At 33.4% G+C, this 15,767-nt stretch overlaps 1 protein-coding gene across 8 annotated transcripts in view; it reads right to left on the bottom strand.

Moving 5' to 3' along the window:
- Positions 1–15,767, bottom strand: part of LOC111046064 (DNA-binding protein Ewg) — a 76,220-nt gene that overhangs the window by 46,592 nt on the left and 13,861 nt on the right. For all 8 annotated transcript variants that reach the window (XM_039420585.1, XM_039420591.1, XM_039420593.1 and 5 more), the window contains exons 4-7: positions 12,169–12,293; positions 7,848–7,964; positions 3,503–3,698; positions 251–363 (exon numbers count right to left, since the gene is read on the bottom strand). In XM_039420585.1, the coding sequence (XP_039276519.1) occupies positions 251–363; positions 3,503–3,698; positions 7,848–7,964; positions 12,169–12,293 (551 nt within the window). The remainder of the gene's footprint in view (positions 1–250; positions 364–3,502; positions 3,699–7,847; positions 7,965–12,168; positions 12,294–15,767) is intronic.

Raw genomic sequence — 15,767 nt, forward strand, 5'->3', positions numbered from 1 at the left:
AAATCGCAACAAGCAGCTAATAACTTATACCCCAACACATATCATTTATAGTGGGGTGTATATTAATTCTTTGAATTATCTATGCCTATTAAGAAATTATTCAATGCATAAAACTTCATTGTTTTAATTGTATCAAATGTTATAGTATTCAAATTTGTATTGTAATTGTTTTTGATGAATAAACTTTGATTTGATTTGTAAAATGTCAGGCAAAAGAAAGAATTTAGTTACAAGATGAATGGTTGTTTACCTTTTGCTTTTCCTCTTCGGGTCTGGCGTCCATGCGTACATTGGCCCAGGGTAACTCTTTCGGCCACCATGGTGGTCGGGTTGACTCACGGCCCCATCCCGGTTTGCCCCTTCCTACAAGAAAAATCAACCAAAAAAAGGATCAGTAATGCCTCTTCCCACAAGTAAAAACAACCAAAAATAGGATCAGTAATGCCCCTTCCTACAAGTAGAATCAACCAAAATAGGATCAGTAATGCCCCTTCCTACAAATAAACTTTTTCCAAATCATTTATTCATTAATATTTAGGAGAAAGGCAGTTTTGGGCTTTACTTGTCTTCTGCCAATCAAATTATTGTATATTATGATGACTTGTAAAAAGTAGAGTATGGCTTTTGTTGGTGGGGAATCCCTAGCTGGAAGGTCCCACCGCCTGAATATATAATTTGAGCCATCAATGGGCCTTACGACTGTCATACTTCAGCCGGGACCGACAGTTTAACGTGCCCATCCGATAACACGGGAGTAATCTGGTTTAAAAACTTTCGGTTGTGAGAGGGTTTGAACCCGGGATCTCTATGCTGCTACGCAAGCACGCTATCCACTATGATGACTTGTGATTGTATAAATGAAATAAATGAATAATTAACCAAAATAGCATTGGTAAAAATAAATTTATCAAACATAGGATCAGTAGGGTAGGACCCCATCCTACAAGTAGAATAAACCAAAATAGAATGATCCTTACTACTAATACTTGTACCACACAAACATAGCAACATGAAAAAACTAAGAAATATCTATCCTGATTCGCATAAACTCAACACTTAGTAGCTTGTGATCTGTTTTATATGACTTGTTAATTTTATGTTTGTATTTTCAAGTCTGACTCAAGTATTTTATTTAAAAAATATGAAATTTGACGAAGTCTATGTATTTTTTGTAAATATTGAATGACCAATAAATTTCTACTCTATTCCTATCACAAACTACAAGGATCGTTCCAGAATTTAACAGACAATCTTTAGAGCCTCGTACATGACAGGAAAGGACTAACATTTTCAGAGAACGTTTTCCAGGTTTAGTGACAGTGCTATGGAATTTTCATGGGGCTTCCATGATTCATTTGTCAGTTACAAACAATCCAAAGGTGCGTAAAGACTTGCGCTCTGCTCCGCAAACGAGCAGTTCGCAAGATGATCGCAGTTCGCAGAAGAACAGAACGTGAACAGAGCGCGAGCGTTTTAGTTGGATCAGTCAAGATATCTGTGTTAAAATATGAAATTATCAAAATTAATGAATAATTAAATAATACAAAATATTATAAAAACATGTGCAATTAGACCAGCATATTAGCTTGAACTCCCCACCAAGCCTTTCACCTTTTGAAACATTGACAGACATAACCTTTTGTAATAAAACATTAACATAAATGCAATAAACATAATATTAATTATCAATTTACTATACTATATAAAAATAATTGATAAACATTATGCTTTATTAGGCTACCCAGTAATCCTGGTCAGGATATTCTATTTAGTTTTGTCACCTGATCAGCTGGGTTGAACATTGCACATTTGTGAGGTTGATTTTTTGTTTTAGCTTATTGAAGTCAACAATAATGGAAGCGCGCGATCATCTTGCCAACATATTGCGAACCTCTAGCAAACCTCTTGTGTAACGTCTCGCGTGACGTTCATGATCGGAGCGTGTTCGTGGCGCGTATATCTGTACACGCCTCAATATGGAATTACCAATCATTTCTACCGCCAAATGATAGCCAAGTTGTAGTGTAATCCGTTTCTTAACGGGAAAGAATTAAAGCGCAAATGAAATTCTGCACAAATTGGTTCAAGTTTGAATTAAGTCGTTTTGACTGATGCAAACATCGAAGCATTTGTGAGTGCTCTTCCAGGTCAGTTGAACTCTAGAACTGTTCTTCATATCGGAACGTTAAGCTGAGTACAGACTTGAGCACCACGAACACGCGCATTTCACTTTTCATCAGCTGATTATACCTGTATTTCTACAGAAATAGTTACAGATATAATAAGCTTAGGATCAGCTGATGAAAATATTTATTATATCTAGTTTCTAATAACATTTTTTACTCTCCTTGCCCTATCACCTTATAGGTAAGGAAAGTATTGCTTTCCAAAAAAAATTAAGGTACCCCAATTTGTAAATTTCTATACGTTTCAAGGTCCCCTGAGTGCAAAAAAGTGGTTTTTGTGTATTGGTCTGTGTGTGTGTGTGTGTGTGGTGTGTGTGTGTGTGTGTGTGTGTGTGTGTGTGTGTGTGTGTGTGTTGTGTGTGTGTGTGTGTATGAGTGTATGTGCGTCTGTGTACACGATATCTCATCTCCCAATTAACCGAATGACTTGCAATTTGGAGCTTAAGGTCCTTACACTATAAGTATCCGACACGAACAATTTCGATCCAATGCAATTCAATATGGCGGCTAAAATGGCGAAAATGTTGTCAAAAACAGGGTTTTTCGAGATTTTCTCAAAACGGCTCCAACGATTTTGATCAAATTTATACCTGGAATAGTCATTGATAAGCTCTATCAACTGCCACAAGTCTCATATCTGTAAAAATTTCAGGAGCTCCGCCCCATCTATGCAAAGTTCGATTTTAGATTCCCAATTATCAGGCTTCAGATAAAATTTAAACAAAAAATTTTGAGTGGAAAAGATTAAGCATAAAATTCTCTACAATTAGTGTTCAGTAACATTTTCACCTAAAATTGAAAATAAGCATGAAATTCGAGAAAATGTTATTATTTCAATTGCAAACTGTTGCCAACTGTTGATTCTATTAAATGATCCACTATGAAGAGATAGCAGACCTCGTATGTCTCCAGCGTTATTGTCCTGTCACCAGCTGGCTCAGATCTTTGTTTATAAGTAGACTTGAGATGCGCGGGAACACTAGCGTCAGGTGATCAATTTTCATAACGGCAAGGAAAGTTGTGTGAGTGCGCCACACCAGATTTTTTCTTCATTAATTTAGAAAAGTTTTTCTTGTATTTCTTTCTCTCAATTTTCAATTTCTTTGTATAGTGATTATTGTCATTTTCTTGATTGGGGAGCAATTTTTGGGACTTTTTCCTTGTGCTCCCATATTGTTTTAAATAAATAAATGAAAAGTGAAATGCACGTGTTAGTGACGCTCAACTCTGTACGCACCTTCACGTTAGAACCAAACTTTTTCTTGTGATTGAACTTTACCCAATAATCGCCGTGTTTTAATGATAGAGTTACCGACCTGTGGAATACTTGAGCATGAGCGGAATGAAAGCCCTGAGCTGCGCCTGCGTCATCTTCTCAACCGGGGTGGGGATGCCGTCTATGATGAGGGGGGGCAGCTCGTAGAGGGAGGGGTCCTCCTGAATGGGGGGAGGCGCCTGTTGGGCCAGGGCCGACTCCAGCTCGTCCATTATCATGCTGCGCAGGTTTTTCACCTAACAATTCAATTCAAAACATTGGAAAATTGTCTTGATATCTAGTCTAATAATTATGTACTGTAGTAATATATTATGATTGTGTAACATAGTCATTCAACATGTGTTAGAGAGTGATCAGGCTAAATCACAACAGCAGTAATCACACAATAAAGCAGCCTGTAAACACGGTACTAACATACAGAGTTGATAAAAATTATGGAAACCGCTTAATATTTATTATTATTGAACGAAAATCCCAATTGAATGCTGTAAATCACCCAGAAGACTTCTGCTATTGCAAATATAATAATAAAAATAATAATAATATATTTATTTCCACAAGAAAAGAACAAAATAAACAAACAACTTGTGCAAGTGTAAGAAAATAACCAACTACTTCTTAATACTAAAATAATGATAATGACACATAATAATGGAGTATAATACATAAAGGAAATTCACCACTTGAATATTAAAATATAAATAATAATACTGATAAATCTCCATTCTTACCTACACTATACAGCTATAAATGAAAAATATATGGAAATAGTCAACCATGCAAGTGATAAAATCACGTCCGCATGATGGAGTTCAGTTAGAGCAATGCAGTTAGACAAGGAACAAGCAGAGACAGAGAAAGCTGGCAGATACAAATTCAACAAGGAAAATATATGAAAAATTAATCTAATATTAATAATTAAAATAATCTATTATTCATCACGCAGAACGAAAGAAAAACAAAAAATATATATTTCAAAAATGATATGTAATAAAAAAAATGTATAGGAAAAAAAACAAAACAATACATTACAATACTTTAGGAATATAACGGAGAAGAATAATGAGCCAGTCAATAGGAAACAATGAATTCAACTTGAGAGTTAAGTGTAAGAGAGGGCCGACTGCGCCCTAACTTCGCTCTCTACGAAAATAAAGGCAGTAATTCAATTCAATTCAACTCAAACACTTTTTTAAGAATTATTAAACAAACACTAAAACATTATTTAAAACTATTTTGAAGTGTGTAGAGAATATATTAATGAAAAAAAGAAAGATATTGACAATATGGTTAACAGCTAGATGAGAATTCGAAGTCTTCGGGGTGATTTAGGCTCAACTCACACTTACGCGACTCAGGTCGAGAAGAGACTCGACTCTAGTCGAGAGCATGTGTTTCCAAATGGTGACACTCAGACCAGTCAATTCTAGTCTCCGCGACTGTCACCATTTGAAAAACACGACTAGAGTCGAGTCTCTTCTCGACCTGAGTCGCGTAAGTGTGAGTTGTGCCTTACATAATTTAATTGAGATTTGCGTTTAATAATAATTATTCATCAATTATCACTTTTGAACAATTAATTTAGTCAGTCATACCTGACTGCTATGTCGTAATTAATTGTTCAACAGTGATTATTTAACAAGCAGTTCGTAATGGAATCAAACATTGAAGAGCATTAATTATCATTTGAGCAAATGTAATTTCCATCTGTAGCTTTTAATATTTATTTCAACAACGATAATTTGACAGAACGTTTCAATTTTCATAAACTCGGTATAAAAATTGAAGATCAAAGTAGACCCTTCTTTTGCTTTATTCTATTTCTCACAACATGTTTCAACTTCTAATGTCATTTTTAACTGAGTGAGTATAAAATAACTTATTTAAAATTATAAGTCGAAAAATGTTGTGAGAAATAATATGAATTTGAAAAAAGGGTACTGTGATTCTTAATTTTTATATAATTACGAGTAGCCCTTACCAAGAAAGTGAATAGCTTCTACTATAGTCAACCGCACGAGAATTGTCCGATGGAAATTGTAATGGCATTACACAAAGAACACCAGATTTTCGGTGTTCCAGCTGGTATTGGAATTTTAATTACATTTACAAAACACTCAAAAAGCGATGAGCGTGTACTCAAGTATCTATATCTAAATCTCACATATCTATATCATCCTAAGACCGCTCTGATTACAAATTAATCACTCTCTGTGTTTCCAGGCCCTGAGAGCCACGAAAATATACAGATTCAGGGCTAAAATATTTCAATATTCACTCAAAATCCGTCATCATTCAAAAATATTCACAGATCTAAACATAGTAGTCTACTATTAGCTTTTCAAAAAGTATTAAATTAAAACTCAATCATTCAAAAATATAACATAATATTCACAAGTCTACTGTTAACTTTTCAAAAAGTATTCAATTAAAAACTCAATCATTCAAAAATATAACATAATATTCAGAGTTGGTGTAGTGCTAGTGAAGTGAAAAAAGTATAAATTAAATAAATGTGTAGCGAAAGAATTTAAAGTAGAAAAATTATAGATTAGAACTATAGGCTTCACTGGAAGACTTTAGCAATAAAAATTAATATTTTAGGATAAAAAATAAGAGAACAAAATTAATGGTTAGTCCTAGTGACTAGTTTTAATGGAAGTAATAATAAGAAAAATAATAATATTCACAAATTTAAACATTGTAGTCTGCTGTTAGCTTTTCGAAAAATTTTCAATTCAAACTTTGTAGAGTTTCATTGATATTGTGGAATCTCCCCTGAAAATACGAATACTATTATCCGTAAGGCCTGCACACTTCTGTCGGAGCAGCCGATTGACACTCACGTTCCGTTTTTCGACTGTACAGTCGAGAATGTCCGGCGAAACTTAAAGTTAATAGCTGGCCTTACAAATTTGTATCCTTTCTACACTATGAAATGTTGTGGAATGTCTCCATATTAAGGTGAAATAAGAGCGATATTGTCTGTAACACATAAACTATTTATGTGGAGCTGACAATATCACTTTTATTTCACCTTTTTTGTTTCCTTCTGCGCTTGTTATACATTTTTCCTCTATTAAAAAAGTAAGGCCGGTTACAACAGAGCTCGACCGACCGTCAGTGCCTATATACCATCCTGACCATACGCATCCACACATCAGTTTTTTTCGGATTCAGAGCTCTCCTGACAAACAAACTGATCTGACTCACAAAACGAACGCGTTTACAAATTATTGTTTGATTGCAGATTTCAAACTTCAATACAATCTTGACTCTTATAAAACTTGTTAAGCTATGATAGTATTATGCAGCTTTATCTTCATAAACGAAGGAACAAAAGAGGTAGATATCAAGTTCAACCGATGGTCGCCCAAAGAGCATTTCAAGGGGAAACCATTGCCATATATACATCATTGCTTGGGGATGAAGATTAATTTTTCAACTACTTCAAAATGTCCATCAGAAGTTTTAATGAGTTATCTGCAAAATTACAATATAACTTGAAACGTCAAAATCTATTTCGAGCTCCTTTATCACCATTGGAAGGACTTGAAGTCACTTTAAGCTACAGACCAATAAATGTACCGTAGATAATAATAATAAATTATTTTTCTAATAAGAAAGTTAGAAAAAATTGGAGAAATGTGTAGAAAAATTATGATTTTAAATATGATATATTTATTAATTGAATTCATTTGACCACTTAATCACCACAGATTAAGATTCTCTGACAAAAGTCTTAGTGTAATATTGGTTTGAGATTGTTGAAAAAGTTAACAAAATGTTTATATACCCCATCAATGAATTTTAAAAGAGAACTCTATGCATACTTAGTGGATAGGGCTTACTATAGTGTAGATGAATAATTTCTGGATGATGACACTTAACTTGAATTCTGCTGTTGTATTATAAATGTGTTCTTACCATTGTTATATGCTTACATTTTTAATTATTCATTGTTATTCTGTCTATTTTTATGTTTTGACTTTTCCTGTATGTTCTTTTTTACCTCAATAAAATGAATTTGAATTCATTATTTTATTCAATTCAATATCAGCTCATTGTCGGGCAGAGGTGTCAGCTCAGTGGTTACGGTGCGATCGGGCTACTGATCAGTACAGCTCTGAAAACTTCTATTGCTTCAATAGTCGAACGACGGAACGGATGCGCACGAGCTCGACCGATGGTCGTTGTATGTATTGTAAAACGCATAGGCCTAGTACTGACCGTGCGCATGCGTGCCGTCAGTCCTGCTCTGTACGGATACATGGAATCTATGGAAAATACAAGCGCGACTGACGCTCGTTCGAGCTCTGTAACCGACCTAATACAGTGATAGGATAATCGAAAAATGTGTGAAAGAGAATGATTTGTTTACTGACCACATCTTCGAGGGGTTTAGCACCGAAGCATTTGAAACTAGTGGTGGGTTTGCCGGGTGTGGCCACCAGTACAACCGCCTGTTGGCCCACTCTCGTTGCGAACTCGTCAATTGTTGCCTACAACAAAACAAACATCATTATTACAATACCAAGTAATTGGTTGAACCAGTACGTAACCTATAAACATGAATGTATACAGAGTGTTTCAGAAGTAGTGTCGAACATTTTAGGGTGATGTTCGTCCTGGATGATAGGAGACTACAAATGTCGTATTTGAAGTGTCCAAAACTCGACGGTTACCCTTATAGCTGCCATTTTGTTTTTTTTTCACTTAGGAATTTTTATCTCAAGAACGAAATGTTGTATTGATCTGAAATTGGGCATGGATATTATTTATGCTATCAAGACTCAACTTTAAAAAATAAAATAAAAAGTTTCGAAGTAAATTTTCAAAATGGCGGTCATTTTAAATTCTTGACAGCAAATTTCACGAAAACCGTTTACTTGAAAAAAAAATTTAAAGATGCAAAAAGTTGGCAAAATTTATCAAGATTGGTGACAGAATAACAGAGAAATCAATAATTCTTTTCGTACTGCATGCATGACCATGAGCAAACAAGATCATCTGAAAAACATTGTGAAATCAGCTGGATGGCCATATGGAGCCATACCGAGTTTCAAAGCTTCATCTTAAATACTAGTAGTTCTGTGAACAGTGGACTTCACGCAGTATTCTTATCCATAAGTACCTGATTGAAACTATAGATCTTATGGAAATACAGCAATAGACTGGCTTCTCCACACATCTGTTTAATCACTTGTCAGCTGATTTGTGATTAATAATATTTAATAGTATGATTTTCACTCTAATATTGGCTCCTTTTTCCTTTTATATTATCCTTGAAATGCAAAATTTCCAAAAACCTTGTATATACGTCGACGCACAATTAAAAAAGGAACATACCTGTCAAATTTAATGAAAATCTATTACCGCGTTTTGCCGTAAATGCGCAACATATAAACATTTAAACATTAAGAGAAATGCCAAACTATCGACATGAATCTGAGACCTTACTTCGCTCGGTCAACAATTGGAATTAAAAATGTAATATTGATGTTTGAAATTGTGAAAAGTGGTCATGCATGCAATACGAAAATAATTTACTTCTCTGTTATTCTTCGACCAATCCTTATTCAATCTTTATAAATAAGGATTCCTTGAAATCTTGATAAAATTTGCTAAATTTTCTGTCTCTTGTAATTTTTTTGTAAAGTGAGCGGTTTTCGTGAAATTTGCAATCAAAAATTTAGATTGGTCGCCATTTTGAAAATTTACACCGAACATTTTTTAATTTATTTTTAAACGTGGAGTCTTCATAGCATATAATAATCATGTCAAATTTCAGATCAATACAAATTTTGTTCTTGAAATAAAAATTCCTAAGTGAAAAAACAAAATTACGGCTATAAGGATAACCGCTAAGTTTTGGACATTTCGAATACGACATTTGTAGTCTCCTATCATCCAGGACCAATATCCTAGAATGTTCGACACTACTTCTGAAGCATCCTGTATGAGGAGCAACAGTACTTCTGTCCCTTCATCATTCTGTGCTTAAAACAGAGCCAGATATCCTATAGTGAGGTCCACGTGATAAAGACAGTATTTGATTAGCGTTGATGTGCTATCATTCGACAGATAGCTGGCCTATCCTGATAGCCTGATGCTTCTTCAAACAAAAACAGCATACAGATCAATGTTTCATTTTTTCAAACTAGATTCTTATATTATCTGTGGATCTGTCCTACCTTGTCATTCGACATTCTAGACAGTCATCTTCACATCTATTTCTTGAAAGATTGCAACACTGTACGTACTGACTTAGATGTGAATTATTTTAGTTATGATCTGTTTCATAAAAAATTCATATTTTACTGCTTGTTTTTTTCAATAACATAAGATATATTATATAATGTTATTTTCCTCCATCTACTGTCTAAAGTACCTACTTTACTCCCTGAAACCTAATACTAGGTAGTAAAAAACTGAAAAACTCCCTAGGGAGGAAAAGTGACTCCATTTAAATAACATGGGGAGCATCTCTATTTTGAAACTTACATTGTAATAGGTTAGAAGGTCTAAGCTCAGATGAGAAAGCATAATAGAGGTGTCTGTCATTGAGTCAACTGAATTCAATACCACAACCAGAAATTTGATCAACTCATGAAATATATGTTTGTATGATAATTATTATATTCTTAATATTAGTAGACAATAAAAATTTAAACAATTTTTAAAATATTTTATTCTATTCAAAATACCAGCCAACAAATATTTTTGATCTGCAATTCAAATCTGAACCGCGTAATCTGGAGTCAGCCATTTTTGGTAGCTGCCCAGCTGATATAATTGTTACAACTTTTGCCGATAGATAGCGCAATCGGTAGTGCCAATCAGACGACCGGTTTTTAGGTTTTAGATTTAGGTTATGTTGTTAGGAATCATTGTCATCAATACTCAAGTTATTAGAATGATTTTATTTGCAGTTTCTATAAAAAAAATGTAGATGGAGGAAAAAAGTTGTGTACATCATGAGCGAAAAATACTTTTTCTCCCTCAGGAAAATTGCTGCCCTCGGCTTCGCCTCGGGCTTCAAACTTTTCCCACAGGGAGAAAAAGTCGTACTTTTCACTCTAGATATACAAATAACTATTATTATGTAGGCCTATTCATTTTAGGAAGCAACTAATTTTTTTCACAATTTGATCAGTTATGTATATTTTTATTTTGAAACAACTCAATACTTGTATTAGTACTTTTATTAATTATACTTGATTAATTACATATTTGAATTTAAAAGCGAATGATCAAGTTATTATTTTTGTTTTTGTTCATAGCTTATCCAACTTATACTGAATAGCATTTCATTGATGAAAGATTTGTATATATCGAAATAAGACAAACCATTCCTCAACGCAGGCCTAGCCTAATAAGGAGTGCATTCAACTATTTTCATTTTGCTATTTTTGTAAGATTTTACAATGTAGAATGAAGTGAATAAAGTGATTTGATTTGAAATACGGTGTAGTCACTTGGATAACTCACTATCTCCGTAAACAGAGCCGTAGTGCATTCGTGTGACGTAAGCACAGGTAGGGCTCCTACACCAATAAAGATTCGTTGATTTCAGCTGATCTATATCAGCTAGTATTTTTATTGGTGTAGACGACCTACCTGTGCTGACGCCACACGAATTCACTACGGCTTTGTTTACGGAGGTAGTGGATAACTTCTATAGGAGCAAAAATGAGTACTTGAATATTCTGCTCCATAGAATGAAATGCGACTTTTATTGATTAATTTACTGAGTAGAAACATTCAAATTCTCACCTTAAAACACAATAAAAATTATCAAGTATTTTTATTTTATTTATCTATTGCAACACATCAGTATATTAAGGCTGTGCAAAGGCTAAAAATAAACTTTCTACTTGTGATATTTTTTAAAGTTTTTCGATTGGTATATCATCAAGCTATAAAAATGGAAAAGTTTTCACAGGAAAAACATTTTTTTCGATCATTACTTTTTGAGATATGAGCGCCTAAAGTTTAAATTTTTGGGACAATATAATTATTTCAATTTTGGTAAGAGATAAATCCATGAGATTTGGAGGTAGATTCTTCTAGATTTGGAGGTATTGTTGATCTAGTAAAACAAAAATTTCCTGAAAATATCAATTTTTGATAAAGTTATTCAATTTACTAAAAATGACCAAAAATAGCTTTTAGTTGAGTTATTTTTGGTGAATTGCATATCTTTCTCAAAAATCTATATTTTCAGAAAATTCCTGTTTTACTAGATCAACAATAACATGAAGAATCTACCTCAAAATCTCATGGATTTATCTCTTACCAAAATTGAAATGTTCTGTCCCAAAAATTATAACTTTGAGCGCTCATATCTCAAAAAGTAATGATCGGAAAAAAATGTTTTCCTGAGAAAACTTTTTCATTTTGTTAGCTTGATGATATACAAATAGAGAAACTTTGAAAAACATCACCAGTAGAATGTTTGTTCATAGCCTTTGCACAGCCTTAATTTACTGAGTAGAAACATTCAAAATTTTCACATTAAAACAAAATAAAAATTATCAAGTATTTTTATTTTATTTATCTATTGTATATCATCAGTATATTAATAAGCACCTTTTATTCGAGGGCAACACAATAGTGTGAGTTGTGTTGCAATAAAATTAAGGATCCTTATATTTTTTATTGTTTGAATACTCAGTGGCCTTACAGACAAGAGTGAATACTCACCCTAAGTTTACGTAGAAGTCGATTCTGTTGGCGCTTCCTGATCGAGGGATTTGTCTCGAACGAGTGCGGTCGTTTGCGTTTTTTCGCCGAAACAATGGCGGCAGCCGCTGCCATTCCAACCGGTCCTAAACGACGGGAAAAACGAAAATTCGAAAAATATTAGTTTGTGAACAAAACTACCAAACTACCAAACCATGCACTAGAAGCAAAACTCAATAATACAGCAGCACATTTAAACAACGCACATCTAGGAGTGGGTGCAACAATTATTGTTCAATAAATGCTTTCAACAAGCAAAATCAAAAAACGGTTACAGAAAAATAACAGAGGCACAAAATACGAACATTAAAAAAAAGGTGCAAGTATTATGCATAGAACTGGGTTACATTACAATCGAAAGGGTTATAATAAACAATAGGGACAAACAATTGAAAGACTAGGTGCATGTACTATGCACTGAATAATAAAATAAAAAAACGACTTTAGCTGGACACTTGGCATTTATCAATTCCCTTATGAGCTGGGTTCAAGAGATAGAATAAGATAGAATAATATCTATAATATCTATGAACTAGTATAATATGATTATAATCTAGAATCCACTCCAGATTAATAAATTTATCATTGTAATAAAGACACAATCTTTATAAACAAACATTGGAGTTTCAATTAGAGTCAACAAGAGACCAATTAGGGAGGGTTATTAGAGCCGAATATTATATAAATCAAAAGCAATACGATACAAGCTACCATAAAATCAAGGTGGAATATTGCATTTGAAGTAAAACATACTGTAGTGCTAAAAATATTGCCAAACTATTAATATCACAATATTATTATAATGTCAAAAGCAAACGTCAAAAGCTATAAACATTGTTATCAGAGTAAATAAAGCAACAGTGCTCAATACAATTGACAATACATGAGCATGCTCAGCATATGAAGCAATCCAGATACAATTTTGACAAGTCTATTTAATTGAGATTCCTGTGTGAGTTTCAGATGTTTGGATTGGAATGAATGTACGTGACAAATAAGTTTTTCAGCTCGGCATAAGTAGGTCTATTTGAATATCAGATCTGAATGAGAATATAACGCAGCTGAAAGGTAAAATATTTCTTGATTTAAAAAGTATATACCAGTAATATTCTGTAAACGGTGCCACCAATATTATGAAACCGATGGTTTGTTTTCTTATTCACCTCTGCTTCCACAGGGGATTGTCGACAATCAGTGAAAGTCAAGATTTGTTTTCCCTTATTCCGCCCCTTGACTGGTTTTAGTAATTAATAATCTCTCTTTTAAATAACTGGTGAAATTATTGATGAATAAGAAATCACCGGTTACAAATATTGGAGGCAGTGTTTACGGTACAGAATATAAGTACTTGTATTACAGTAATACAATTTTATTTGTATGTTAGTGATACAGTATTACTTGTAAAACAACTGTATTTATTTTTTTAATCAAGAAATATTTCCCAATTTCTAAGCTTTTTTTTAGTACGCACCGGTTACAAGTCCACTTATAATGTTTGTATAATAATAATGTTCTAATAATAATAATATAATGTAATTATAAATAATATTAAATAATTTGAGTTCTAACAATAATGATCTATCTAATAATAATGATTGAATGGGGTTCTAAATAAAGTACTAAATAGGTTCCAGTTTTATGGTCTGAAAACTAAAAAACAAGGTTGAGTAAACAGGCAATTGCTTGAATTTTTGACATTCCTAAATTTATTTATTTATATGGATTTTATCGGCAGAGAGATCCTTTTGGATGTTCTGCCTAGCCGTATTACCCCAATGTCATTTCCTATTAACTCTCAAATTTATAGGTTATATTATTGGGTTCTTCATGTTTTCTCACTAAACATTTGCACTTTCACTTCCTGAGTTTCTATTTTATAAAGTTTAAAATTAAGAAAATTTATTTCTAGACATTCTTGGATAAAGTATACCTAGTCCATTCTACAATTTAAAAACATCTTACATGTTTGGATATGATTATTTTATTGAGCATATTATTAAAAAAAGTAATGAAATTAATATTATGAATAAGATTTGAATTGAAGTCAAAAATAGGGTTTCAAGTTAGAGTAAGGTAATCAATCTCTAACATACAATCAAGAATAGAACACTAGTGTACGTTCAATATTCAAAAGATAAATTATGTTTATCAAAGTTAAAATCTTGTACAGTTCAAAAATTTTTTTAGAAGGTTGGATGGTTTTCACAAGCAAACTAAACGTTTCATTAGTAGCACTTATTCTAATTAGAGAGAGTCATTTAAATAGAAGTTGGGTAGATGCCTTCATTTTACGCTTTTTCCATTACAAGCATTGTGGCTAAGATGAGGCAATAAGACCACTTAACTCACAAGAGAGACACATAAGTAGATTTTATATAGGCCTACTTAGCACTTCTACAAAACAACAAACATTTACATCTAAGCAATCAAAATTATTCATGACAACAACTTTCAAATTCTAATTAAATGAAACTCACACAAGTCACTCATGTTAATTAATTCTACCAACGAAAATCACAACAACACAAAACCTAATTTCGGGAAGGAATTGGTATAAAAAAATACTCTCAACCAAAGTAAGTAGAGATTGAAAACAAAAACATAATGTGCCCGTTTAACGTTGTTTGAGGATAAACATAAAAAATAAATATAAAGGTTGCTTTCACATACTGTTACAATATCATAGCATGTGACAATGACACAGCGCATTAGGATGAAATAATAGCGGATCGGTGAAGATAGCTTCATGAATGAGTGTTGAGAATGATGCATGTATTTAAATGGAAAGAACACCGTTTCACTATGTGCGCCACCATTTGAAAACATACATTACATTAAGCACTCTCGAGCTTCAATCTACCTTCGCCGCTCCACTATGTTTTCAACCTTACACGTGTTTTTTCAAGTTAAGGCTAGGTTTCTAGGACTTTTATCAAACTTAATGAACTTTTAAGCCTAAAGATTTAATGATCTATTAGATTTGATAAGTGTCCTGGAAATCGGGCCTTAGAGATGAACTGCATAATGTTATTATATGGTGACAGAATGTGAGTGTTGTAGGCTGGATTTTAAGGTGGATGAGGGCCCTGGTAGCTCAGTAACATCATGAATTGTAAGTGTGATAATGAACGTTTTCACACATACCGATTGTCGGTCACATTTTTCGTCACGACACTCAGAATTTCCTCCGATTGACTAAAAATCAGCTGTTGATGAGAATTAGCCAATCAGAGGACAATTATGATTGTCGACCGATAAATGTCGACAACCGGTAAGTGTGAAAACGGCCGTTCGTTTGGTGTGAGCTGTTCCCTTTGACACCATGTATTTCACCCCACAGCATCGGAAGGAAATATATTTGGTGAGTGTGATAATGACCTATTGTTTGCGACTAAAAAATATCTATTTCTTATATAGCGATCAAGATATAGAAACCGCGATTCAAGCTCGCACGTGTTGAAGCTAGATTCCCACATACAGAGTGGGTGAAAAGTCCGAGAACGGCTTAATATCTCATACACAAAGGTAATTTGATAGTGGGTGTGATTGGGCATCCTACT

This window comes from Nilaparvata lugens, chromosome 2 (genome assembly GCF_014356525.2).
Source record: "Nilaparvata lugens isolate BPH chromosome 2, ASM1435652v1, whole genome shotgun sequence".
Lineage (NCBI taxonomy): Eukaryota > Metazoa > Arthropoda > Insecta > Hemiptera > Delphacidae > Nilaparvata > Nilaparvata lugens.